Source organism: Aptenodytes patagonicus, chromosome 21, assembly GCF_965638725.1.
Source record: "Aptenodytes patagonicus chromosome 21, bAptPat1.pri.cur, whole genome shotgun sequence".
Lineage (NCBI taxonomy): Eukaryota > Metazoa > Chordata > Aves > Sphenisciformes > Spheniscidae > Aptenodytes > Aptenodytes patagonicus.
The window spans coordinates 5,200,699-5,225,451 of NC_134969.1; the positions used below are offsets into that span (position 1 = coordinate 5,200,699).

Consider the following 24,753-nt stretch of genomic DNA (forward strand, 5'->3'; position numbering starts at 1 on the left):
TGTGCCTGTGTGGCTCCAGAGGCAGGAATGGGACTGCATAATGAACATGAGAGATGACTTCAGCAAAGCAAGGAGGCTTGCAATTACAGGGAAATTTGGTATTTCCCTAGGATGCTTTTCTTTGCAGCTTTCTTCCTTTCTATAATTGTACTGGACTCTCCAGCATCAGTACTGCCTGGTTATTACACTGGCGGGGTTGTTCAGGCTGGGTTTGATCCCTGCAGTGCTAATCACAGAAAAGGCAGGCAATCTAGCAATGCAAATGCAGTGGGCTTAAACTTTTTTCTCCTTTTTTTGAGGTAGATGCACAGCTGCATCTCTGCCAGTGACTAGACTCATTGCAAACACAGGTGAAGCGAGCAGTGGAGCCGGTGTAGGGAGACCTGCCAGCACCCCGTGCCCGGAGATCAGTCACGCACAAGTTCAGTAGGTCGTAAGGTTTGCACAGAGCTAATCGGTGGCTTGGCGAGGTACAAGCCTGATTACGGGGTTAGCTTTGTTTGCTGGGCTAATGCTGCTGGTGGAAATGGTTGCACATTAACTATTTCTCATGATTTCTCATCGCAAACAGTTGTAAATCACTCATGTAGTAGGAACAGATGCAAAAGGCCCTCAGCCCTGGCTTTGCTGTGCAGCGTACCACCTCCAGCCTGGGTCTTTTAAATTGAAAACAGAATTGTAAGGAAACAAAGATTTGTGCCCTTTTGATGCATTAGCTGTAAAATCAACTGAAAAACTGTCGATAGCTTGTGCTTGTTTTGGAAACAGTTTAACCTTCTGAAACTTCTGACTCTGGCAAAAAACCAAGTAGTGATTAGTGATATTGAAACTAAAGTTTGATTAATTGTAACTTCCGCAACACTTCAGCTTTACCACTATAAAAATATGTTGGGATAGGTGAAGAACATTAGTTGTTTTTTTTTAACTAAAACCAGCTGTTCTATTAAACCTTATCATAATCTAGCTGGGGGTGGAGAGGATGTAGACTGAAGTTGCAGCCGTGCATCTCTGAAGAATGAGGTTTGTGGGTAGGCTGTTCCTGTGTACTTCAAGGGTCTGCTTATTTTTTTCACCTGTGTTGAATACCCTGATCCACTTCAGCAGAAACACTCCCTGCGAAAGTATTTTGAGACATTTCTTTAAAACAAAAAACAAATGGAGAAAAGCACAAGCCTCTCTGAATTCCTGCAGTTGGAAAACGTCATCAGAGCTTTTCTAATGGAGCAATTTATGAAAACAATGCAGAAATGCAGCCGACTGCACCCCGCAAAGTCGAGCATCATCTCAACATCCCTGTGTAAGCCAAGCCCAGCAGTCGCTGGGTTCCTCCTCTCTGGAGCAAGCAGCAACTGGAGAACGTGCAGCTTTTGTCTGCTTTTCTGGGTTAATCTCCTTGCATTGCTTTCCCACCCATTTACTGTGTTTTTGCCTAGTCACAAGATGTTTCATGGGCGCAGCCAGTTCGGATCCTGCGAGTCACAGAGATGTTTGGGAATGAGTCACTAGAGCTCAGGATAGGGCAAGTTTCTTGAAAACAACCTGGGAGATCCCCAGGCTTTGCACAAGCTTAAAATTAAAGCCTGACTCCAAGACACAAAAAGATCCAGACCTCTTGGTATTGGCAGCTATGAGCTCTTTTAATGGTGCTTTGGGAAATAATGCTTGTAATTTGTTGCTCTCTTTTTAAGAAAAATCTGTCTTTGTTGCTCCAAGCAGTGAATTATATTTTTTTTTAAAATGCAAATTGGAAAAAATTCAGCTTGGAGCAATGCAGATACTTGATTTTTAAGTTGATAGTTTGTCGGGCAAGTAATGAGCCAGTGTGGTAGTGGGTATGGCCCCTTATGGCTTTGTAGGATTGCAGTGATCGTATATGTGATCCGCATTTACTGCGAGGAAAAATGGATGTGGCACTTGCATTTTAGTAGGCGGACTGTCTTTTTGGTTGAATCACTGTAAATGGGGATGTGTGTGTTTCATTCGAAATCCGAGATCCACCCATCTCTCATTAAACGAGTGTTTGGTATATGCCACCTGCAGTAAAAGCCTACGCAGCCATTGCCCAATTCCTAATGGCATGAGCATGTTTATGTTTGTGTAGCATCTTCCTATTTTAAACCACGCTACAAGTTGATTTTGCTGCTTAAAATGAACTCCTTTTGTAAACCAGCAGCTCACTGGGTGACCACTAATTGATTTAATTGCCACTCTTAAATATATTGTGGATTAGAAAGGTGCATTCTGCTGCCCCAACGTACTTGACCGAAGCAGTCCCAGGTGTGCGTGAGTCATCCATGTTCCCTGTGTCCCCACGCAGGCACATCCCTGATGGGAGCAGTTCATGCCACCACGGTGTTCCCTGCTCGTGGTCCAGCGGGGTCTCCGAGCCCTGCTGCTGAGCAAACCTGCAACGAGATGGGTTTTTCTCAAAAACCTCGTGTTTGGGAAGGTAGGCAAGGCCTGGGAGCAGAAATGGAGCACAGAGAAGAGCTATTTACCTTTTTATTTTTCCTTTTGTATACAGAAGTCTAGCACTGACCTTCCCTGCTGTTGTCAAGAATGAGTTTTGCAGTGCTGTTCGTGAAATGCTTTGAAAGTGCACTGCACCACACAGAGAGAAACATGCGTTTTCAAAAAAAAAAAATCTAGTATTCAATTAAAAAATGAGTAGATAATTGTGGTAAAGTGATATTTCCTTCTGGCGTGTAGCTGTTTCACACAAGTGGCACTGCATCAGTCCTTTGTGCAATAGATATCTATTTGTAGAAAGGAAAAAAAGAGACCAAAGTTTATGGGATCTTTCTCAAAATCCGACAGAAGGATGTCTTGCACAGGGGTGATTATTAAATCTGAGCAATGTGAGTTGCAAAATAACTTCTTGCGCTGCTGTCTGCAGATGCCAATGTGTTCGTGAAGGCTTTGCAAGCTGCAAAGGGTTGTTCTGCGCCGTTTCCTAAGGCTCATGCTGTGCTCCCTTGTCCCTGGGCTCTGCAACAGGGAGTTGTTTTGGGTCTTACCTCCCAGGTCCGGTGTTAATGCCTGAACAGGCTCAGGTCATAGTTTAAAGTGACCTGTGCTTGGAGGGAGAGGGTTTTCAGGCATTTCTCCCATAGTCTGGGGAGTTTGGGGTCTCCATCCTCCTTTTTTTTGAATGGCTTGCCAAAGGCACTTGCAACTCGCGTGAATTTGTACGGCGCTGGCTGCTGATGGTGATGTATGCCCCATATCCTGGAGATTTCCAGGTTAACATCCCCAGTCCTGAACTGGTGCTGTGTTTTGTTGAATCCCAAAGAAGAAAACAGGCATTTAACGTGTGGATGCACGGGGGATCTGAGGGGCTGGCAGAGGCTGCTGAGATCTGGGCATTGAGGCTACGATGACCTTCTGCTCATCCACTGTTTCACCAAACCTGCTCTTCTTGCTCAGGGCTGTTAGTCCGCCAGTGAGACCGGGAATCTCTGTTTCATTTCCCAGAGGAGAGGCTGGCCCTGGATGCCGGTGGGTTTGAAGCAGTGCCTCCAACTCCGTGCAGCACAGCCGGCAGCAACCTCGTGCGCAGGGAACTCTGTAATTAATGTTGGCTCTTGAGTGCTGAGTAATTGGGAGCAGTAATTGGATGGTAGCTTAAGAGTAGGAACATAGTTAAATAAAACAAACAGGCTTGCAGTCGTAGTGTCAGCAGGTAAAACGCCTGGGAAACGGCAAATCCACATGGCAATGACGCGTGCTGCGAGCATCCGCAAGCAAGGTCGGTGTTGAACGCAGGCGTGCTTCAAAGCAAACCCAGCGAAACCAAAACGTGCAGAGCAGAGCAGGAGCAGGCTCCTCTCCTCCTTCCCCGGGTGCTGAAGAGGGGACGCCACCCGGTAAGGCAGATATTTTTTTAAGCATCTCCTTCACTTAGGAATAAGATAATGAAATGTTCTTGGTGTGGAGTTGTAATTCACTTCTAAACAGTTTTTGCAACTTGTTTAGTTTGGGGAGCTGAAACGAGCTCAGGCTGCTGTGTGCACGTGCACCCACGTCCTAAATGGGAGACCAGCTCATTACATTTGTTTCTGTCTTTGCTTTGTTTTTTATTCTTAAACCACACTTCTTGCCACTGTGAGGGCTGCAAAAACCAACCTACTTTCTGGAGCTGGTGTGGCTTTTCTCTACTCTTATTTTCCGTACTGCCCTGCTAACAGCTTACACCGGCGAGGAGGTGTCTTGGAGCGAGCTGAACCCCGGTCAGACCTCGTTTGCATGTTCATTATTTTCATCTTACGGAGGAACAGGCAACCATTTACCTTTCAGCTTGTGTATATATAAAGAGAACATGAAAGAAGTGCAAAGGAGGTGGTTTAAGAATGTATTTATTGGAGGAGTAAAGAGCTGGTTTGGCATGAACCGCCTGGCTGGGGAGCCTGGCTGAGCTCACCGATGCTTTTTGCTCTCTCCACTCTTTCGCCCTGGCGTCATTTGAAGGGTCTTCTCATGGCAGTTTTAGCCCGAACAATGATATCAACAGAGCTTGCAGAAAAGAGGATTTGTGTGGCATTTTATTCCCTTGTGCTGCATGAATGTGGATTTCAGCGATATTGTTGTGTCGCTCCTGCTGTCAGCAGCACAGTGAAAAGAGTAGCTCACTTGTCTGGTATTGCGACTGGGGCACTCGCAGCCCTTTTGCAGCATAATTTTAGCTGGGGCTCTCCATTCAGTCTTCAGTACTGGGTGTCGGACAAGACCAGTAGGTTTTGAGTCTAAAATACTGAGGATAATAAGGTTTATTCTTAATTTTCTGGTGGTTTTGGTACTTGATAAATACCCGAGCCATGCTGAGTCCCCATGAGTCTGAGGAGCTTTCAGCTGGATGAAGCGGCGTTGGGCTCAGTGAGGCTTCAGCTGTGCATGAGGCAATTGCACAACTGGGATTTAAATATAAAAAAGGGAAAAATAAGCAAAGCTTCTCCAGAAAAACATGCAGTTATTCATACCGCCTTTGTATTGTTGGGTGTGTGCGTGTGCACACACACGCGCACGCTTTGAATAGAGTAAGGATTATTCTGAGACCTAACTTGCAAAATAAGTATCAATGGGATGCTAAATTGTGTACACAAGACCAGTAGCTTATCCAGAAAGCAGCGCTAGCCTCAGCTATGATTTATTTTAACAGGGAGATATTTAAACCAGCTGCTTTCTGTTTTCTGCATACGCTTTATCCCCACTAAAGGAAGTATTTTGTCTTGCATGGCTCTTCATTTACTTTAAAACACTGCAATGTGTAAAAAGTTGTGAGCTGTTTGCTGTTGTCTTCTCAGCTGGACGGTGGCCGGCAGCGTGCCGGCTGTGCCGCGGTGGTGCGTATCAGCACCGGTGGTGTGCATTGGCACCGGTGGGAGGGGAGGAAAGCTGGTTTACAACTTCAAAGCGATGCCCCGGTTTCCCCAGCGCGCACGCCTGCGGTCTGCCCGCCTGTCTTTACGCCCAGGCTCTCTTTAATGCCTTCGGGGACACTAAGCTTCTCCTGGTGCGGCGTTTAATGTGGAATGAAAGGGAGAAGGTTGAAGGGGTTGCGGGGGGAAGGTGTGAGCGGGCTGGGGAAGGGGGGACCCGGGCAGCCCCCGGGAGCAGGGAGAGGGTAGGAGGGGAGCAGGTCTAGTGCAGCTGGACAGGAGGGTGGGAGAGATCCTTTTAGTGCATCTTGTCCATCGAGCAGCGTACGGGCTTCTGGGTGGAGCGATGTTTGGATCAGCAGAATTAAGCGTGGCTGGAGAGGAAGGTGCTGTGGTGTGTCATTCAGAAATACAAGGGCCATCCAGGAGCACCAGTATGAGACTCGGCGCTAATACTGTCCTCCGAGTGTGCTGGGTGGCAAAGGTGGGAGTTGAAGAAGTAAAAAATACCTCTCGAGAACTGCTCAAACATGGCAGTGCTAGTGTTTGTTCAGTGAAATCAAAACCTACAAACCCCTTCCCAGACCAACCCATCGAGTGCAGAAAGGGAGGCAGCAACCGAAAATATAAGCAAACAGCCCCTGTAATGTGGGTGCAAACTGTGTCTCTAACCCCTTCTCTGCAGGTACTGAGGGTGAACACAGCTTCCTTTTTCTTTCTGTAGTTTGAAGAAAGCCACATTTGTGCATATTTCCTCCATGCAAATGATTGCAATGACCGTGAGCAGGAGGGTTGATGCAGGAGCTGAGCAGAGGCTGCTGTGGGGACCAGCGAGGATGCTTACTTGGGTCTCCAGCAGTGGAAGAAAACTCACAATGCCATGTTATCTTCCTTTCCATTTTTTAAATCAATGCTTTCCCTTCCCCCCCAGACGATATTTAATATCCTGCTTACTATTTCCTATCGCTGATAGGACAGGCTGCACGCTGGAGCTCAGCTGCCGCGTCCTAGTGAGCTATTAGTGCATTAGGATGGGAGTCCGGTGTAGTAATTCAAAGCGAGAGTGAACACAGGCACCCCGTGGAATAACGCTATAATGGCTCCGTGGGCAGGCAGAAGGTGTCAGCGTAATTATTTTGGTTCGGCAGCAGAAGTGGTGGTAATAAAGTGCTCGCTGGGTATTTGCTCTCCCAGAGGATCAAAGGGATTCCTGACAGCTGAGCAACTGAAATGAAGTGCGCCGTTGTCTGCCTTTAACCGAGCTACCGAAAGGCGAAGTACCAAAATAACCGGGTTAGGCATTGAAATGTCGTCCCTCTGTCCCGTGGGTCAATATCAAGAGTATTGCCTGAAATGGTAACTTTTCTGCTGCAAACTTTTAATAGCTGCGCTCCCACGCTCCTGCTTCAAGCAGGCTGCCAGTGGTTTCTCAGCTCTGTAGTCACCTCATGCTTAAACCCTGCGAAAGAAAGAGGTGATTATTTAATGAAAATCGCCTTTCCGAGCTGTGCGCAAGTGTGTCTTGCTAAAGCATGTGGAAAGCCAGGTTGTGTCTTCTCCCCATCGGCGACACAGCGCAGCCAGTGTGGGAAAGACGGCAATTTTCATTCAAAGCCATCTCCAGTGAAAATGGTTGTTTGCAAATGTGTTGCATCAGATGTGTCAATGGATGTAATTAAGGAATGAAGGCTGCTGCACACCCCTAATTAAGGGGATTAAAAACTAAAGCTGCCTGATTTCACTGCTGGGTGGAAAAAACAGACAGACTGACTGGTGGAAACGGCTGGGAGGCCAAGTCTTGGGTAGGGTGGGTCTGCTGCAGCCACGTCGGGTACCAAAAGGAGCAGCTCTGGGGAGGGTGACGGGGCTGAACCGCTCTGTAATTTGTGCGTAATTGACTGCTGAGCGCAGAAGAAGATATTTAATCACTGCTTCGCACTCCCTCCCATTTGGTTTCTGTTCCTGGTGGGGATGGGAGGATTTTATCCCCTGCCAGCTGTGCTGGGATGCAGCCTCGGGGAGGTCACAGTTGTGTCACTCCCTGGTGGGTTGGTGTCCTGGTGTCTCTCCACCGCGTCGGTACCCATTACCAGTTCTTGGCTGTTCGGGATGGTGGTGTGGGATCTTGTTGCATAGAAGCAGAAGCGAGATGTGTGTATGAGGTGCTGGACACAGGGCAGGACCTTCAGGCATCCGTGAGGTGCTTTTGCATGCACAAAACGGGCAGTATTGTGCCAAATCTGGGACAGTGAATGTTGTGTAATGGAAGTATTAGAAAGCTGTGCTCTCTCTGGGCTTCTCCCTAGCCTTGCTAAGAGAACTACTTTGTTGTGGGATGGGGACTGCCAACGAGGATGTTGACGCTATGATCTCCCATTGCTTAGCTGACTCCAGGCGGGTGTTAGATGTTGTGTGGGTGCAGGATCCCTGAAGGGCTGCTGGGGGAACACCTGCGTGGGAGGTGTTGCAATGCCAGCTGTGATCTTCCAGGAACCATCTTCTCCTTTGCTCTCTAGCTTGTGAAGCTACCCCAGGGGGAAGGGTGACTTTGGGGTCACTGAGCATCATGAGCAGGAAAGGTGGGAAGAAAACCATCCTTGTGGAGGCAGTGTTAAGTGACAGAGTGCGTGCCTGGGACGTGCAGTGCTCTTTTGTAATACATGATGCTGCATTCCGTCTGGGCAACGTCCTTCTGGGGCCCTGGTGGCACTTGAGTTTGTCCCAATCAAACTGAGTCAGCACCTTGAGGCTTTACAAACAGCATCTGACTCTTGGGTACGAGTATTTGGGAAAACATCTGAATGACTGGTTTGCAGGCCTGCCTGTTGATTACCCGTGGACCAGGTCTGGCTGAGAACATGGTTGCACCCAGGCTTTAAATGGCGCTGGGTGTTTGCCTGCTATCCTTGGGCCCAGGCAGGAGCCTGGAGATGCGCAGTGGGATCATCCCCATGGGATGCTTTTCTGGGAATGGCGCAGCGTTTGAATTAACTCATCACCTGCACTATTTAAAAAAGAAAAAAAAGGGGGGAAAAAAAAGAGGGGAGCTTTCTAGAGCAGGTGTCTCCCCACCTCCATTCTGTGCACGGTGCCAACAGAAGATGCTTTGCAGTTCCTAGTCTTGAGGCAAGGTCAGCAGCTGGCTGGGGGTCTGCATCCCAGTTTGCATTCCCCATTGCTATGTGCCTTGGGGAGCTGCAGCCAGCTCGGAGAGGGCTCATGGGCCTTGTGCTTCTGCAGGTTCTTCTGTTTTTGTTAGGGGACTTTAATTAGCTTTTAGTGGTTTCTAAAGCTAAGCTGCATGGTCATGTGAGTTTTCAAATGGTTAAAGTTTGGGTTCTTTCTGCGATACTGGGAGTATACAGCTCGTGGTTTGTGGTGGGAACAGATTTCTCCTCCTTCACGAGGAGAAATCCTCTCGCTGTCCTGGTGTTGCTGCATGTGATCCTGAGCCCTGGAAGGAGAAGAGGAGACTTCAGAAAAGGGAAAATGCCAAAGGGTGGCAGCTTCCTCAAACAAACCATTGCCCTTGCTTGGGAGCAAGCGCAGGCTGCTGCTGCTGTGAGTATGATACCTGTGGTGGTATGTTCCCACCCAGTGAAACTCAGCTTTACAAACCTCCCTGCCAGCTGACTCATTCTTCCTGGGCTTGTCAAAGCTTTTGCAGCCATCCTAGTCATGTCTCCAGAGCCAGTGGCCGTGGTGGGGCTGTGTCGTTCCGGACTGGTGGATGCTGAGGAGGTCTCCAGCTTCTCCATCCCCTGTGTTGCTCTGCAGGTGTAAGCGCCTGGGGCTTGGCTGTCCTGTTGAGAAAACCAAGAATTGAGGAATTTAGTAGGATAATCTGCAGCTGGCCAGTGCCTTCCAGCACTCTAGGTGGGTGGAGATTGTTAAACTTTAAAAGTGCAATGTTCAGGGCTTGCTCATAATTGCTGTAGATGTAATTGTCCCCTTGCAGCCCCCTTCTTCAGTGCTTGTTGCTCGATGGCTGCAGTGAGCACGCTGGAGCAAACCGTGTAAATAAACTAAGCTTTGTGGCTGGTACCAACTCATTAAAACAGCAACAAAACTACATGGCTGCTGCCTCTGGGCAGACCCCTGTATGACTGGTCTAGACGGTGTGTCCCGAGGGTATCCTCACTGCAGACACTTGCCGGGGAGAATGAGTCTCCTTTGCATTGAGTATTTTTGGAGTGCTGGTGTCAGGAGGAGGAGAAGGAATGGCTGATTTACAGGAGAAAAGGTCTTGAAATCAGCTTGGGGTAGCGTAGGTGCTAACTTGTTTAAATATTCTTCATATTCGGTGGTAATCTTGAAGCAGTAAGCCCAGCTTAAAGCCCGGGCAGAGGATGCTTTCAGGTAGCTTTTACTTGGGCTTGGTGGAGGGTGAGCCTAGCGTGACTCAGGCCATGCCAGCCCTTCTTGTAAGCTGTTCCCTTAGATAAGTTTAAATGTTGTGCATGTATTGTGCAACTAATAATGTAAAAATAACTGGCGCAATAGGTTATTTTTAATGAATTTTGGGTGTTGTACCAGGGTGTGGCAGATGTATTTGAGGCACTTGGATGAATGCAAATTGTATTGCAGCCGTATAACTACAAATCAAGCGGTTAAGCGCGTTGTCCCCAGCACACAGCAGAGGAACGGCTCGCGCGTATGAGCCGGAGCCGTCAGCACCCGCTGCAGAGCAGCAGCAGGCGATGAAGCCTGTTAGGAGCTTTTAGCACCAGACATCCTCCTGGCTCTCGGTGCTGCAGCGGTACGTACTTGGCAGGTGTGTGTGCACGGGTGGTATTTATTTAGCAGGCAGCTCTTTATCAAAGGAGCGTGCAGGTCCCTCTTGTGTTCTAATTATAGCTTTGGTTTGGAAACAACCAGAGGGAAAATGACAAAAGCAAAAAGCGCTTTACCCCTGTGCTTGAAAAACTGTAAGGAAGGAAAATGAGCCCTGTTATGTTAAACCTTGAGTGTAAATGAGGCACAGTGTGAGTAAACACATCTGTGTTCAGGCAGGGGGAAAAAAACCCTCTAATGAATAATGCATGGCAAAAATCCTCCTATTCAGTTGATTGAGATCTATTGCTTATTTCTGTTTAACTGTTGCTTTAGAAAGCGGTGTGCTGCTGGAGGAAGAAGGCTGTTGTCACGTGCAGCGCTGGCGTTCCCGTCTCTGTTTTGCTGTCGTAGCCACCCTAGGTGTTCCTTCAGTGCAAAGTCAGGAGCGGTTCTGGTGGAGTGACCTGCTGGGACGAAGCCCGCGCGTCCTTGGCTTTGCTCGCTCCTGACAAAGTGCCGCTCGCTCGCGGCGCTCTTGCGAGCGTGCAGGCTGCACCGTTCCCGCTGCTTTTATTTGCACAGATTTTTGGTGCCTGCCTCATTTCGTGCGTGCTGGGCTGCCCACGCTCCCTGCCTCTGCGGAAGGCTGGTGGGACGGAGCAGGCCCCGGGGATGCTATCTGCAAAGCGCAGGTGCCGGAGCTGCCTGCGGGGTGGGGACGGGTGCCGGGGGTCCCTCCCTTCCTCCGCGAGGTCAGGCAGATACCGTCTCCTTCTGCAAAGGAGGGTTTCTGTGCGACTGCCGCCTGCGAGGCTGAGCTCGCAGTTTCCTCTGCGGGGGGGGAGGTTTGGTGCGGTCGGGTGGTTGGGAGGCTTGTTTCTGCGGAGGGAAAGCTTCGGCAGGCACCGGGCATTCGAGGCAAAATGTTGTTGTTTCTGCTCTGACCTCTGTTGAAGCAGGGGAAGGGAACCCCGAGAGTCACTTTTGCTGCTCGCTACGGGATAGGAAGCAACACTTGTATTAAACTGGCGGTTTTCTTAGTCTTTTTAGCAAACTACTGATCTGCTTCTGCGTTGCAGCAGGAGAAGGGATAGTCTATGAGCAGCTTTCGTTTGCTGGCAGCCTGGTGCGTGTGCCTTCTCCATGACTCTGGTCTGGGTCCAACTGCTCCAAGTACAAGTGAGTTTTCTTAACAGGTCCCACATTGGCAGCTTTTCCAAACCCATTGCTGTAGACAAAGCTCCAATGACAAATACATGTTTTCATTTAAATTTCAATGCTTTACCGATGAGCAGCGCCCGTGAATTCCTGCGTAAGGAATTCTGTAGCATCCAGGAGGATTTCTGAGGATGCAGGGGAGGAGCTCCCGGCTCCCTTTGGTTGTAATGCACTTACTGCTCCATTTAGTCGGGTCATTTTATAAGCCCAGTCTTCAATTTGACATAAATGATTTGCTTTCAGCAGATGGTGAGCTACTATTTTTTGCCCTCATTTAAATAGGAAAGCTGTACGATACCAGAAGATGAAAGAAGGGCATGGTGCTGCCGACATACAGTAGATTATGAGGGCTGGTCTAGTGAGAATTAAATCCGTGTGGTTGTAATGTGCCATCTGTGTTGTGTTGGGTGGTTTATTTTTCCCCCATTCGATGAGGCTCCTGAAGTCTCCTGTTACCCTCTGGGTAAGGCAGCATTGCTGGCTGAGCAACAGCATCCCTTTTGTTCAGGACCCAAAGTATCAGCACAAAAAGGCGATGCACGTTAATGCTAACAGTGGTTATAAAATGCCAGTGCTAATTATTCCTCTAATAAAACATATTAAATAAATTTTGAAAGGTTCTGGTGCTTTACAGTATTTTAAAGTTGTTTGAATTTCTTAGTGAGAGGCTTATTTTATTGCATTTGAATTTCTTATTTTGTTTAAACACCACCGCACCCCCCCCCCCCCCGCCAAACCAGTTCTCTGCTGTCTTTTTCTAACTGTAGTAAAAATCACGTGTAGGATGTGTTACTCGAACACGCGCGTGGGGCGAGTCCTGCTTGTGGTGGTTGCAGTTTCCTCCTCTCCCACCCACAGACGAGCTTTGTTGCACATGCACCAGGTCTTGAAAAAACTGAATTTTCAGCCTGCGCGATCTATTTCAGAGCAATGTTCTGTGTAGTTTCCCTGGTGAATTGTGTGCTTTTCACACATATTATGAAATGGGAAGGAATGCATTTTTAAAAAAACCCCCACACTGTTGCTGAAACTATTTGATTTTTGCCTATTTTTAGCAGAAATTTCTCTCTTATCGTTGTCTCCAGCTCTTGCTGGAGCAGTAGCATTTGGTGAAGGCCCACATTTTTGGGTAGGAAGGTCAAGACAGTTTGTTCCAGCAGCGTGATTACCATTATCTGGTGTTGGGCATCATTGCGAAACGGTTTGTGTTTCCGAGAAATGAACCTTCCTGGCGGACAGTCCTTTTTCTTCTCTCTCTGAAAGACTAAAACACTGGGAATTAAGTAAGTTATGGCGTGAGCCATAAATTGTTTTTCCAGGCTTGGAAGCAGGGATAAGTTAGATTTTACTATTACTATGCTTATTTGTGTGCCTAAATAAGAGAGACTGGAGCACGCTGACAGGTAGAAGACAGTGATAGACATCTATCTAAATATTAGTGTTTCTTTGAGCCTCTGTAACTTGTCACGAAACAACCCAAACGAGCAGCATCTTTATTTCCAGAGAACTAGCTCATCATCACTTAATGACAACCTTCCGGGAGCACAGGCGCAGTGAGTGGGTAATTCTGCATCCTCCAGGCTTGAAGGCTTTCTCAACAGGGAGCCGTTGGGATCTGTTGAGCTACTCTAAAATCCATGTTTTAGATAAATTGTTGTGCGTGTGTGCGGGCGGGAAAAGGGGAATGGTTTGACTGGAGGGTGGTTGTCTTTCGACGCCTGCAAGAGCAGAGCCCGTGGAATGGTGTGGGGTTGAAACCGAGTTTTGCTGTCTTCTGCTCACCGAATATTAATTAGTGTTGGATCAGACCATGGATGTTAGGAACAGGATGAGCAATGAGCCATTGTACTCCTTTTAAGCCTTAAGTCTCTTTTGTTTGAAGGATCTTGATGCAGAAAAGCAGAGTGAGTGTATAGGTGACAACAAGCCTGCAGAGATGCTGTGTGTTGCCTACAGCCACGTCCTTGGATAGAAACAGGGGGGTGAGCCCTGAGACTGGGGGGGAGGGCTTGGGATATTCGGGTGGCTGGAGGGTCTGCTGTGCAGGGCACAACAGGTTCATAAGGTGCCCCTGTAGCCGTTTGCTTTGATGTTTGGTGTTCAGAGATGCTGATACCTTTTCAGAAGAGTTGTGCGGGGTGCCCTCTTCATCATGGAAGCACTGATGTTCCCGGTAGTGCTGTGGGATACCAGGAGGTCCAGGTCCTCTTCTGGGGGCTGATCTGGTGCAGGTGAAGGGGGGTGCTGTCGGTGGGAAGGTCAACCTGCGGTGCAGGTCGTCTCGAGTGGGAGAAGCCTATTTTTCTTCTCCCCAGAGGCTGCTCTGGGTGTGTTCAATTACCTTTTCTTCAGATTGCTTCCTGTTGCTAAAGTCTTCTTGTCTGGAGTAGGATGTTCTTAAACTTAAAAATGCTTAAATATAAATACATACTTGAACTCTTTTCTGATGAGATTTTTACTCTGAAATCTCTATGTGGGATCATATCTAAGTTTTGCTGTGATTTGCTTATTTCCGTAGCGTTAAACGCCTTCTCTGCACTAGACTTGTGAAGAGCCTGCCTTTTACAGGCTGTCTGGCACCAAACCCTCATCCTCTACCAAAAAAATCCCCAAATCCAGCACTTACAAGTGTGGCAGCTCAGAGCAGGAGGTGAGCAGCACTGCTTGGGTGCTCCTACAAGAGCAGAGCATCCTCTGCCGGCATCCAGGGAGCTCCCGAGGCACCTGCAGGCTCTGCAGAATTGCCTTGCGGAATAGCGATGGGAGAAAATTTAATTAAAAAAACAAAACAAACAAAAAACCAAACCAACCTGCTTGTGGTTTGGCTGCGGGCAGTGCTTTCTCCAAATAATGAGTTGAAGAGCAGCAGAGCGGGAACCGCGCTCTTTGTGTCGGCTCTGCTGTGGGCTGGGTTAGAAACAAAATGCTACTTAGCAAACATCTCCGTGCGGCAAAGGTGCTTTTTGTTTTTTGGGTTTTTTTTTAAATAATACGGCCTCTCGGTTATGTTGCTTGCTTACAAATCTCTTTGCTTTCGGTCAAGAGCTTAGGGGAAACCATTTCTGAACATAAAACTTCAAAGGGAGGGAACCAGCTGTGAGCCCACGCAGCGGCCGAGCGCGCTTGGGTCTTGCAGCAAGATGTTTGCCCGCACCCAGTGAGTTACTGGGGTTGGCGGCCACTATGAAATGTTTATTGGGAAGGGGCGGGAAGGGAAGGGCTCCTACGTGCCCATCTCCGCATCCCCAGCCCTGCCGAGGGGTTCTGGCCGAGCTGCAAGGTGGTTCCTGGGGGATGGAGGAAAGACGTGGAGATGTTTGCTCATCGCCAGCGAGACCCACCTTCCTGCACCAGGAAAGGTCTGCGACTGCGGCTTTGAAATCCAAACAAGTAAACGTTTCTTGTTCCAGAAAGGTTGGTATTTAAAGAAAGAAAACTACTTCCAGAGGAAATGTTTGTTTGTGGACTGTCCCTCTTGTTTACTGCGGCTGATAAGAGCTGCTCTTCAGCTGTGCCCTCCCTGCAGTCGTCATTTCAAGAGCCTCAATTCTTTTTTATTTTCAAGAGCAGTGCGCTTCCAGTGTGTGTTTAGATAATGATTCTTACAAATGTATTTATTCAAAACAAACACAGTAGGAAGCAACTACAAAGCAGACTGCTTTGGCAGCTGGTGCAAAAGGGAGCTCGCTATTTTCATGGGTTCGTGGTGGGACAGTCTTGCAACGCGTCCATCCCACTCTGTGCATGCCAGGGCATCAGGAGCTTTGCCCTGGGAGTTGGCCATGGCGTCCTGCCATGCCAGGCCATGCATGTCCTGCATCGTGGGCTTGGGGTGATGTGCATTTGGCTGAACGTAGCTTGTTGCCCGCTGCACCGCCTTGTAGCATCTCTAGGAGTTTTTGGAGAGCTGTTGATAACGTGAATTGGCTGCGTGGTGGCTGGGGTGACTCTGCAGACGGAGCCGTGTGTTGCTAATGGGGCCAGCAGCATCCACGCGCGCTAGCAAGGGATCACGGGAGGAACAGAAACAGCAGCAAGAGCTGCAGGAGCAAGTCACCGGCTGCTGCATCCGCAAACCGATCGCAGCCCTGTGCCCCCCCATGAGTGCGCAGCCCCTTCAAAACCTCTCCTGAACCGAACTGCAGATGTTTCTGGTTTAGGGGAGAAGGAAATTCAGCGTTGCAGATTGTTTTTTCCTTTCTCTCCGAAGCGAGTGGCAGGCGCGAAGCTGTCCCCTCCTCGAGGGTGGTGGTGGGAGCCAGCGGGATGCTGCGTGAATCCGTCGTAGCCTTTCATTTAGCTTGGATTTTACAGCTTTCTCACAGAGCCTGTTCCGTGATAATCTTGCAAAAACAAACTCCTGCGAGACTGCTGGGGAAACGAGGTGGCATAATGCCAACTCAACAGCATTTTGGAGAATTACCCTTGCGTGCTCTCGCTGCCTTGGTTGGGCTATGCCAAGCTGTCTGGTCTTCTCCTGTGCAAAGCACCGGAGGAGGAGAACCGATGCAGTGTGGTTTTCTGCACATCTGCGTCTCCGTCTAGCTCGGAGCCTTGACGCATCTGGGTTTTGGCACCATCTTTGCCTTGCGATGTCCCTGGTGCATCAGGTGCCCGCGGATGCCCGTGCAGGCTGTCTGCTCTCAGATGCCTGTTTTCTCAGTGCAGGTAGAAAGCTGCTGTTTCAGTGGCCTCCACCTCTCCGTTGGGTTTGGAGAAACCCAGAGCAGCTCACTGAGGGGGGAGATGGTCTGTAGGGCATGAGGCTTTAAACCTGGCTTCTGCAGGAGACCAGGCTAAAATGGGCCCTGCAGCTCATCCCCAAAGCTGGCTGGTGGGGCTAAGTCCAAGTGAAGAGGTTTCAAAGAGTTCAGAGAGCCTGTCCCAAATCTGATGCAGCTCCAGATAACTCCGATGGGAGCACAGACCTTGCGGGTCACCATCCCTGCTTTTACAAAAGACCTCCCTGCAAAAAAAACCCCAAAAACTAAAACTGAAAACAAAACAAACCTTGTAAGCCCAGGAAATTTGCATTGCTGGGGAAACAAATTCAGTGAAGTTCTCTGATGCTGCTTTGTTTTAACCTCAGCTTTAAGAATAATAGTAAGCTTTTGCATTAAATGCAGGGGAAGAGTACTTTGGAAAGCTAGGAGGGCTTTTCTCTTTCAAGCACTCTGGTTATTTTGGCAATCAGGATGAGTTAAATAAAAATTGTTGAATGCAATTAATATGTAGGAGGGTGACATCTTAATGTTTCTTAATTTTAAGTATGTGTTTTGAACAAATGTTTGTATGCCGAGGCTTGGGCTGGTGGGATTGAAAGGCATATTGGATTATATGCTATTTGCTGTGTGCAAGCAGTGGCAATTTATTGCTGCAGATACACGTGATGCAACGTGCAAAGATTAGTTCTATCCTCTCTAAAGCATGATTATTTTGGGTCCTCTTTATACCTTAAATAGATATTCTTCTCACGTGATTTCCACCTTTTTGTGTCAACAGCCCAGGCTAAAGTTGAAATAAACGCTGCATCAGCTTAATAGCACAGGCTCTGAAGAAATCTGCTCTCTGGTATGGGCGTTGTTTGGAAGCCTTTTCCTTTTACATTTTTCCAATGTGCAATGCAAAGATCTCGTGAATCCTGAAGCCTGCTCCGTTTCACTGGACCTTTCTTGTGCAGATCAATGTAGTTGATCAACACTGATGAGTCCCATCTGGAGCAGAGCATCAGTGTGGTTCATCACGTTTAAATATCCCCTTTTTTTAGTTCATGGTGAGGATCTGTGGCCTCTTCCAGGGACATTTAGAAGTGAGGAGCTGTTAAAATTTGTTTTGGCCATGCAATTTTTGACTCTCAAGCAGCAGATTTCTCCCTCCAGTTGCAGTTGCGGAGAAGGATGCTGTAACATGGCAAGCCATCGCAGGCCGTCTGGGGTTTTGGCATGGCGTGGTAGGAGGAAGGTTGCCTGGTCATGTGTGTGTTCTCATATGGTTGGACTTGATGCTCTTTTAAAGGTCTTTTCCAACCTAAATGATTCTATGATTCTCCTCTGCTCCGCTCCCACAGCCAGTGCTGCCAGAGGGGAACAGGGACTTGGAGGAAAAGAGGACCTCAGGACAGCCCTGTGGGGCAAGACCTCCTGCCATCTCCTCCCCTTTCCCTAATCTTGTTTCCGTTTTTTAATCATTTGCTCTTGTCAGGCTGCAGACCTGGTGCTAGGGCATTCAGCAGTTTGGAGTCGGCGTCATCCAAATGGTGGAAGATGCATGGGCAAATGTCGATGGAGATGTTTCTATCAAAGCAAACCGTAGCAAAATGAATGATTTGTTTGCTCTTAGTGACTTTGTAGGCTGGAGTCGGCAGGACACGGTGCTGTGGCTGGGGAACGTGGTGTGTCTGTGCTTGTGGCTTGGTTTGAATAGCTTAATGCAAACTTAAATATTGGAAAGCTCTTGATTGAGACCTTTCGCACCTCTCTTACAGCATCATCATGACAACAGAGAAGAGTCTAGCGGCGGATGCTGACAATTCAGAGCAGCAGCAAGCCAAGGAGGAGGAAGGAGCTGCTGAAACACAAAAACAAGAGGCTTCCCTAGAAGAAGGGGCTCAGCAGACATCGGAGGGACAGCCTGCAGCAGGGCAGAAGCAGAAGGCCTCCAACGGCGATACGCCCACGCACGAGGAGCAGAGCAAGAAGGAGCGCCGCACCTCCGAGGGCCGGGGTCTCTCCCGCCTCTTCTCATCCTTTCTCAGGAGGCCCAAGTCTCAAGTGTCTGAAGAGGACAAAGACACTGATGCTCCTAAAGAGGCAGGAGGTGACCAGAAAGACCTGGGATTAGGAGCCAGCCCTGATGAAGACATCCTGGTGAAAGCCCCAATTGCAGCTCCTGAGCCTGAGCTCAAAACCGATCCATCACTAGATCTCCATTCCCTAAGCAGTGCAGAAACACAGGTAAAACACCCTGCTCCACGTGGCATGCTCCCTTCTGTTCTTGAAAACATGTCTTTTCAGCCAAAACTATAAAAACTTCATATCCTAGGATGGTAAGCTTGATCAGGAAAACTCATGAGGTGCTAAAAAGGCTCTTGTCAGCTCCCTGTGTTGCATCTCTTACTTCCCACTCTTGCATTCCTGTATCATGCTGTCCTGCAAAGTACCTGCTCCTGAAATTGTGCTCACACTTCACAGCATAAATTAAAACGCCCCGTGCTGACTCTTTACTCTGCTGAGGCGTGGGAAGTCACATCAGAACTAGGGTTCAAATTCATAATTCACGACGGAGCGGTTGCTCGTCGGGGTGTCCTTGGTGTGTGCAGAATAAAGGCAGGTCAGTGGTGTGAGGTGGGGATTGCAAGAGGACGTGGATTTGGGAGAGGGTTTCTTCAACTTCAAGGAGCACAAGCGTGGCATTTCAGGACTTGGTCATCTGTTTGGTCCGGGCTGGTGCTGAGCCTGCCAAATACAAATATTTTCTGCTTATGCATCATGTAGACAGGGATTTCTGCACAGCACGTGGGCTGAACCCAGCTCCTAGTAGCCGTCTGATGTCTGCTCTTTACAGCCAGGGTCATTTTTCATGCAAAATTTAAAGTTTTTAAAGCATGGTAGAAACTGAGGCAGAGACACCCACAGGGAGACATTCACAAAGCTGCAGGGGGTTATTGATTTGAGGGCGTTGGATGTCCTCTCTTACTCCTTGGGTAATTGCAGCTCTGCCATTACTAGTGCGGCTGCCCGGAGTTAGAGAAAGGCGGGTGCCCCTTCTCCGGAGATGGGGATTTCTTACAACCCAACCAACCTGTGTGTACTGCTGGAGTCATAGCACATCCGTGGTAAAATCTGGATTACTTCCCCCCTGCCTTAGGTTTTGAATGGGCTCCAGAGAGGTGTTACATATCTGCAAACTCTGACTTCTGGAGCAGTACTTTACAAGTTAGAGCATTGCCAACCGTAGGCAGTAATTGTAAATCCCCCTCCTTAAACTTACAAAGTTGTAGAGAAGGTAGTAGGTAACACCTTTTTCTTTCTTTTCCCAAATTTCTGAGCCTGTGAAAACCATGGGATGATCTCTGCTCGTGTTTTGTACCTCTGAGGGTTGGGATTAGCAGAATGGGGAGGAGCTGGAAATTTTCAGGCAGTTTCAGCCCAGAAATTGTGTCTTCAAGAGGAAATGCATGAATTCTTTCTCTGTTTAACTTTGATTTGCTGCTTCTGAGCACATGTGAGTGTGCACCCACAGCCTTCCTTCACCATGGGCTGTTCGTTTCAGACGAAGCATTTGTGCCTTTTTTTTTTTTTTTTTTTAGTTCTTAATTTAGATCAACGTCAGTGGCTTTTTGAACTGTGACACTCGGCAGATATTTCTGCTGTGAAAGCATTTGCGAGGTGCTGCCTGTTTGATAAATGCTGACCAACAGGCATTACGAGCTTTGACTGATTCCCTGCCTCCGATTGTCCTGGCCCTGCTGGAACAGAAGTCAGCAGCTTGTGGACATTATTTAGTTTTTAAATACCTCCGTGCAGTTGTGCCTGGGTGTGATTTCATGAGATGTGATGGGCTGAAAAGACAGGGTTTTGCTCTTCCTCTGCCGTGGCTGTGTGCTCCTGCTGCATTGAGCCACTTCCAGCACTTGTCAGAGCCTGCCGTGAACTCGTTTAACCTGCTGAAATGGCAATGGAAAAAAAAACCCAGCTTCCTTCCTCCTCCTGTCCCCAAATTGCATCTCTTTCTGCTATTTTAGTGAATTAAACTGGCTCACAAAGTGCTTCAGTAGGCAAAGGCAGAGTGGTATGAAGGCTGCCTTCCCTTTTTGGTGGCAGAGAGCTGCTCGGTCAGCTCAGACGGCGTGAAATCTCAGCACTGACCCCCGCTTTTAATGCCACTGCTGCCATACCGAGTGCTCCAGTGCACTGGAGCAAAGCCCAGGGCGGCAGTAGGAGTGTGGGGGCATGTGCGGTGGGTGCACTGGGTGTCTTGCCTAGGAGGAGAAAAACTTCCTGGTCCAAAAGGTGCTGTTGTTAAGACCATGAAGATGTGCATGATGTAATCTGCCCTGATTTCTCTAATCAACCCTTTTTTCTTTTTTATTACATACTTTATTAAATGAAGACTTGAGAATGACTTGAAGGGCTTTAAAAATTAGTATCATTACCTTGCTCATCCAAGCTGCTGCTCCAGGTCGTGGGTTACACAGTTAAGTCAGATAACTAATTCTGGGGTGAGATCCCAGCCCTGCAGTGCACCTATGCAATGCTTGTTTCATGTGATGTTTTTTTTTCGCTTGACACGTCTAAATTGCAACTTGGGTGCTGTGGGGGTTTCAGCCTGCGCAGGAGGAGAGGAGGGACGACGACGAGCCGGACAGCAGAGACCTTGGGGGCAAGGAAGGGGGGGAAGTGAAGGAAGAGTGCGCCAAGCCAGAGCCGAAACAAGAGACTCCGGAGACCAAAGCGGAGAAGGATTTGAAAGCTGCCCAGAGAACAGTAAAAAGACACAGAAACATGTACTGCAAAGTTGTCTTGCTGGATGACACCATTTTTGAGTGTGCTGTGGATGTAAGTACTTTTGGGGTTTGTTTCTGCTTCTCTTTGCCCTCTCCCTTCTCCTCCCCTTGAAAAATCACCACAAACACTATTTAGCAGGGGTCTAATTTGCTGCCAGTGAATTACATGACAGGCTTTACTGCAGAACAATCTTGCTGTAAGCTATAACAGCTTATTTAGTGTGTTGTAAAAATCTCTGGGTGCCTAGGAATCTCTTTTTTTATTGTTCTACAATTTCCAGGGTGCCTTGCTTTGTAAAGGTGGGGGGAAGCTTAAAGAAAGAAAAGTTATCTTACTTGCTGTTCATCTTCTCTCTCATTTGTATCCCAGACTAGAGTTTAGGTTTTTGTGTTAGGTTGGCATGCCTAAATATCTTCTGCCCCTTTCCTTTGAATAAAATGGGTTGTCAAGTTGATTTGTGCTTTTCTGTTCACCCAAGGTACCTTCACTTATCAGGTTGCTGGCTAACATAACTCCTGGAGCTTGGATGTAAAGAGAAACATGCTGTGTTTAGCCTGCAGTTGAATATATTTGCAGTAAACAATTTAAAATTATTATGTTGACTTACAGCACTGCAAACCCCTTAATCTGAGAGCTTTTCTTCTGCTTTATTTTGTGCATTCTCTCACAGGGCCGTCTTGCTGTCAGGGCAATAAAAAGCTCGCAGAAATCCCCATTTCAGTATTGAAGCACTAGTCCAGAATATTAATAATCTGGTACTTAACCATTCGAGCATACTTCCATCAGCTTGTTTTTCCCCAGTCCCGCTGGCTAAATGGGCCAGGAGAGGGTATCTGGGCACAGGGCGCCTTGTGAAAGCAGTTACCTTGGGTGATCCTGGGCAAGTAGGTCAGCGCCGGCCGTTTGTGTAACGGCGTCGCTGCTGTTATTGCCCGGGATCAGCTCGGAGCATCACCGCCCCGATGGCCTTCCCCACCTGCAGCCAGCCTTTGCCAGGGATTTTGTGTGCAGCCCCCGAAAATAAACTGTTCCCCGTAACGTTGGTGGCAGCTTCTCCGCCGGTGTCAGCTTGCTGTGGCTTCGTGAATGAGTTTGCTGCAGCGATGCCTTCAAATACCAGCAGGCTGCACGGACGCTGGTGGTGGGAGGGCTGGTGGTGGTGTGGTTGGTCCTGACTTGAGCAGGATGGTAGAAGTCTCTTTCTGTAGGTCCAGAGAGTGGTGGTGGGCACTGCGGAGAGGATTAGGAGGGGCTGCTGTGCCGGTGAGACCCTCTTGACTTGACGAGTACCCTTGGCTTTAACGCCAATATAATCCTACTCTAGCATTTTGAGAACTTATTAAGACTTAATTGGGAAGGAATTGCAAAGGTGTAGGCAAAGACCAGCACAAAGGCCTTTCTCTAAGAAGAATAAGTGCTTTCAGGCGTCCTTTCCAATTGGCAGCCATGGGAGGTTTTTAATTCCTGTATGTCTTTAAGTGCCAATTCCTTGAGCAATATCCAGGCTAACACATGCACTGTGTTACCTATAGAGTTGCAACGTATGCACCACGGACCTTACAGCTGAAGGACTGGAATAAAACAAGGCTATGGTCTTCAGTCAGTTGCCATGCAAATATGACTAAAAGGAGAGATGCAGGCCCAAGCAATATGCATTAGTAAAGCTTATTTTGCGTCACTGGAACTGCACTTTCTTTTTAGCAAAGCCTCCAATAGAATTAGCTGCTTCTGGTTACCATAGTTTTGTGCCTCAGGGATGTTTTCCTTCATGCTTTCGGACTAAAAGGGTATCTGTTCCTAGGGCCAGTTCACTTCTGCAGGATTTGGAGAGAAAAAAAAAAAAAAGAGGAGATAGGAATGCTCAAAGTGTGTTTCTGGAGGCAAGAAGTTGTGTGCTAAGCAGCTTTCCTTGCATAAGGCAAAACTGGAGAAGCTGGGTTTCATCAGCAGATCGGGTTGATGAAAAGGTCACAAAATGCTGGTCTTTGGTTCTCAGACGCTGTTTCTTTTGTGACCCTCCTGAGCCAGCTTGCCCCCAAAATGGGGGACTATAGCAGTGGGTTGCAGCAGCAGTTTCATACCCCGCGTTGATCATCTTTTGATCAGCGCCTGATTGTCTGACAGCCTGGAGCTGGGAGATACCAGTGCGGTAGATGTACTTTGGGAGGGAAAATCCCTACCAGTCCTCGGTGTTTACTGAGTTGTGTTGAGAAGCTCAGCTTTGGGGGGGCTTCAGACACGGAGCTGGTGGTAGCAGAGAGACCCACTGCAGTTCCCATTGCCTCTCCGGTTTGAATTTTTATGCCTGATGCTCTTTCCTATAAGGGGTGCTTGCTCAGAAAAAGCCGGGAGATCTGATTTTGAGCTACTCAGGACTTTTTTCCCTTCTTGATAGCGTACAGTGTGGTTTGATTACATGCCCTTTCTCCCCTCTCCCGTGAACGAGGGCAGGCAAAAACCAGCCCGTCCTACAGAATTTCTTTTGTCTATTTGCAGAAACACGCTAAGGGGCAGGATCTACTTAAAAAAGTCTGTGACCACCTCAATCTCCTGGAAGAAGACTACTTTGGTTTGGCCATATGGGACACGCCGACCTCCAGGGTAAGCAGCTGCTGTTGCGTGGGTGTTCTGCACCGGGGTGGGTTCAGCTCTTTCAAAGGATAATCTCCTCTGGGGAGGAGGTGGTGCATAAGCTCTTCTTAAAACTCCTTTTGGTGTCCTCTCCAAAAAAGGACTAAGAGGGTCATCACAGAGGCAGAAATTGTGAATAAATGACTATAGGAGTGTGGATTTTAGTAAAAAAGCTGCATGAACTTGTATCTTCACCTGGAGAAAATTCATTATATTAGTTTACTGCAAAATGATGCCATTAATTTGTAAAGCTATAGCTCAAGAAGTTAGGGGAAGATAAGGCTTTTCTCACTGTAGAAAAGCAGCAGGGTTTTTTTTTATTGTGATTTTAAGAATAGGTTAACCACTCTTAGGCTATAGAAGATGAGCCTGAATGTCGACACACTGCAGGGGAACTTCACGGTCCTGGAGCCTGTGCTCACCAAAGGTGTAAGGCTGAGCAGTCGGCAGGAGTAAAAGCTGGCTGCCCTGGCACTGGTGTCATTTTTTTGTGAGGTTTGGTCGGAGCCATCCAGAGCAGTTTTGAGTCGAAGCTTTGCCTTGCGAAAAAACACACGTGACTCTTCATCCCAAAACTCTTACTCATATGGTTTCAGTTTAAGGTCTTTGTTTGGTTAGACTCAAGCAGTGTCTTATCTTTTAAATCCTTGGTTACGCTTTAACTCAAGCAATTACTCAAGCAATTACTCAAGCTCTGTTTCATGAAGCTAGCCAAAAGTGTGCTAAGTTGAAATCAGGGGCCCACTTTTATGTCCTTTAGACCAGTTACGTTGGTCCACATTCTGACTATTCTCGTGCTTCACCTACAGCAGTCACTTACAGGCCAGGTTACCGTGGCTGACGGACATTTGTCATTAAATACTTAATAATTGCAAGTGTGAATTTTTAATACGCAGGCAAAACAACACCCCATCGCTATTTGAGGCAGGCAGAGCTCTGTCTTGGGTTTGTTTTACTGTCTCTGGTGTCTTGCTATTTTCTTGTATGTGAAATTTGCTTCCATGTATATAGCCTGGACTTTCTACTCTAGGAGTTTGTTGTGCTTGCAGAGGGAGGGATAGGTGTACTTTTCGATCCAATTAAGAGCAAAAAGAGTTTAGCTGGAGCAGCTCAACTTCTCACACTTGTGCTGTGGGCAGCTCACTGCTGCGTCTCCAAGACCCCCGGGACTTGCTCTTCTTGCGTCCAGGCGTGCTGGCGTTGATTCTTCCGAAAGCAAAAGCGCACACCTCCTTCCCCCCCAGCCG

The 24,753-nt window shown here is 48.0% G+C and overlaps 1 protein-coding gene across 35 annotated transcripts in view; it reads left to right on the plus strand.

Moving 5' to 3' along the window:
- EPB41 (erythrocyte membrane protein band 4.1) overlaps window positions 1-24,753 on the plus strand; it is a 97,420-nt gene that overhangs the window by 27,946 nt on the left and 44,721 nt on the right. For 32 of the 35 annotated variants that reach the window (XM_076357577.1, XM_076357555.1, XM_076357564.1 and 29 more), the window contains exons 2-4: window positions 17,854-18,322; window positions 20,696-20,926; window positions 23,372-23,476. In XM_076357577.1, the coding sequence (XP_076213692.1) occupies window positions 17,861-18,322; window positions 20,696-20,926; window positions 23,372-23,476 (798 nt within the window). In that variant the 5' untranslated portion in view covers window positions 17,854-17,860. Of the gene's footprint in view, window positions 1-2,368; window positions 2,450-17,853; window positions 18,323-20,695; window positions 20,927-23,371; window positions 23,477-24,753 lie in introns of those variants that run through there. The other 3 variants (XM_076357584.1, XM_076357580.1, XM_076357557.1) reach the window with 2 other exon arrangements.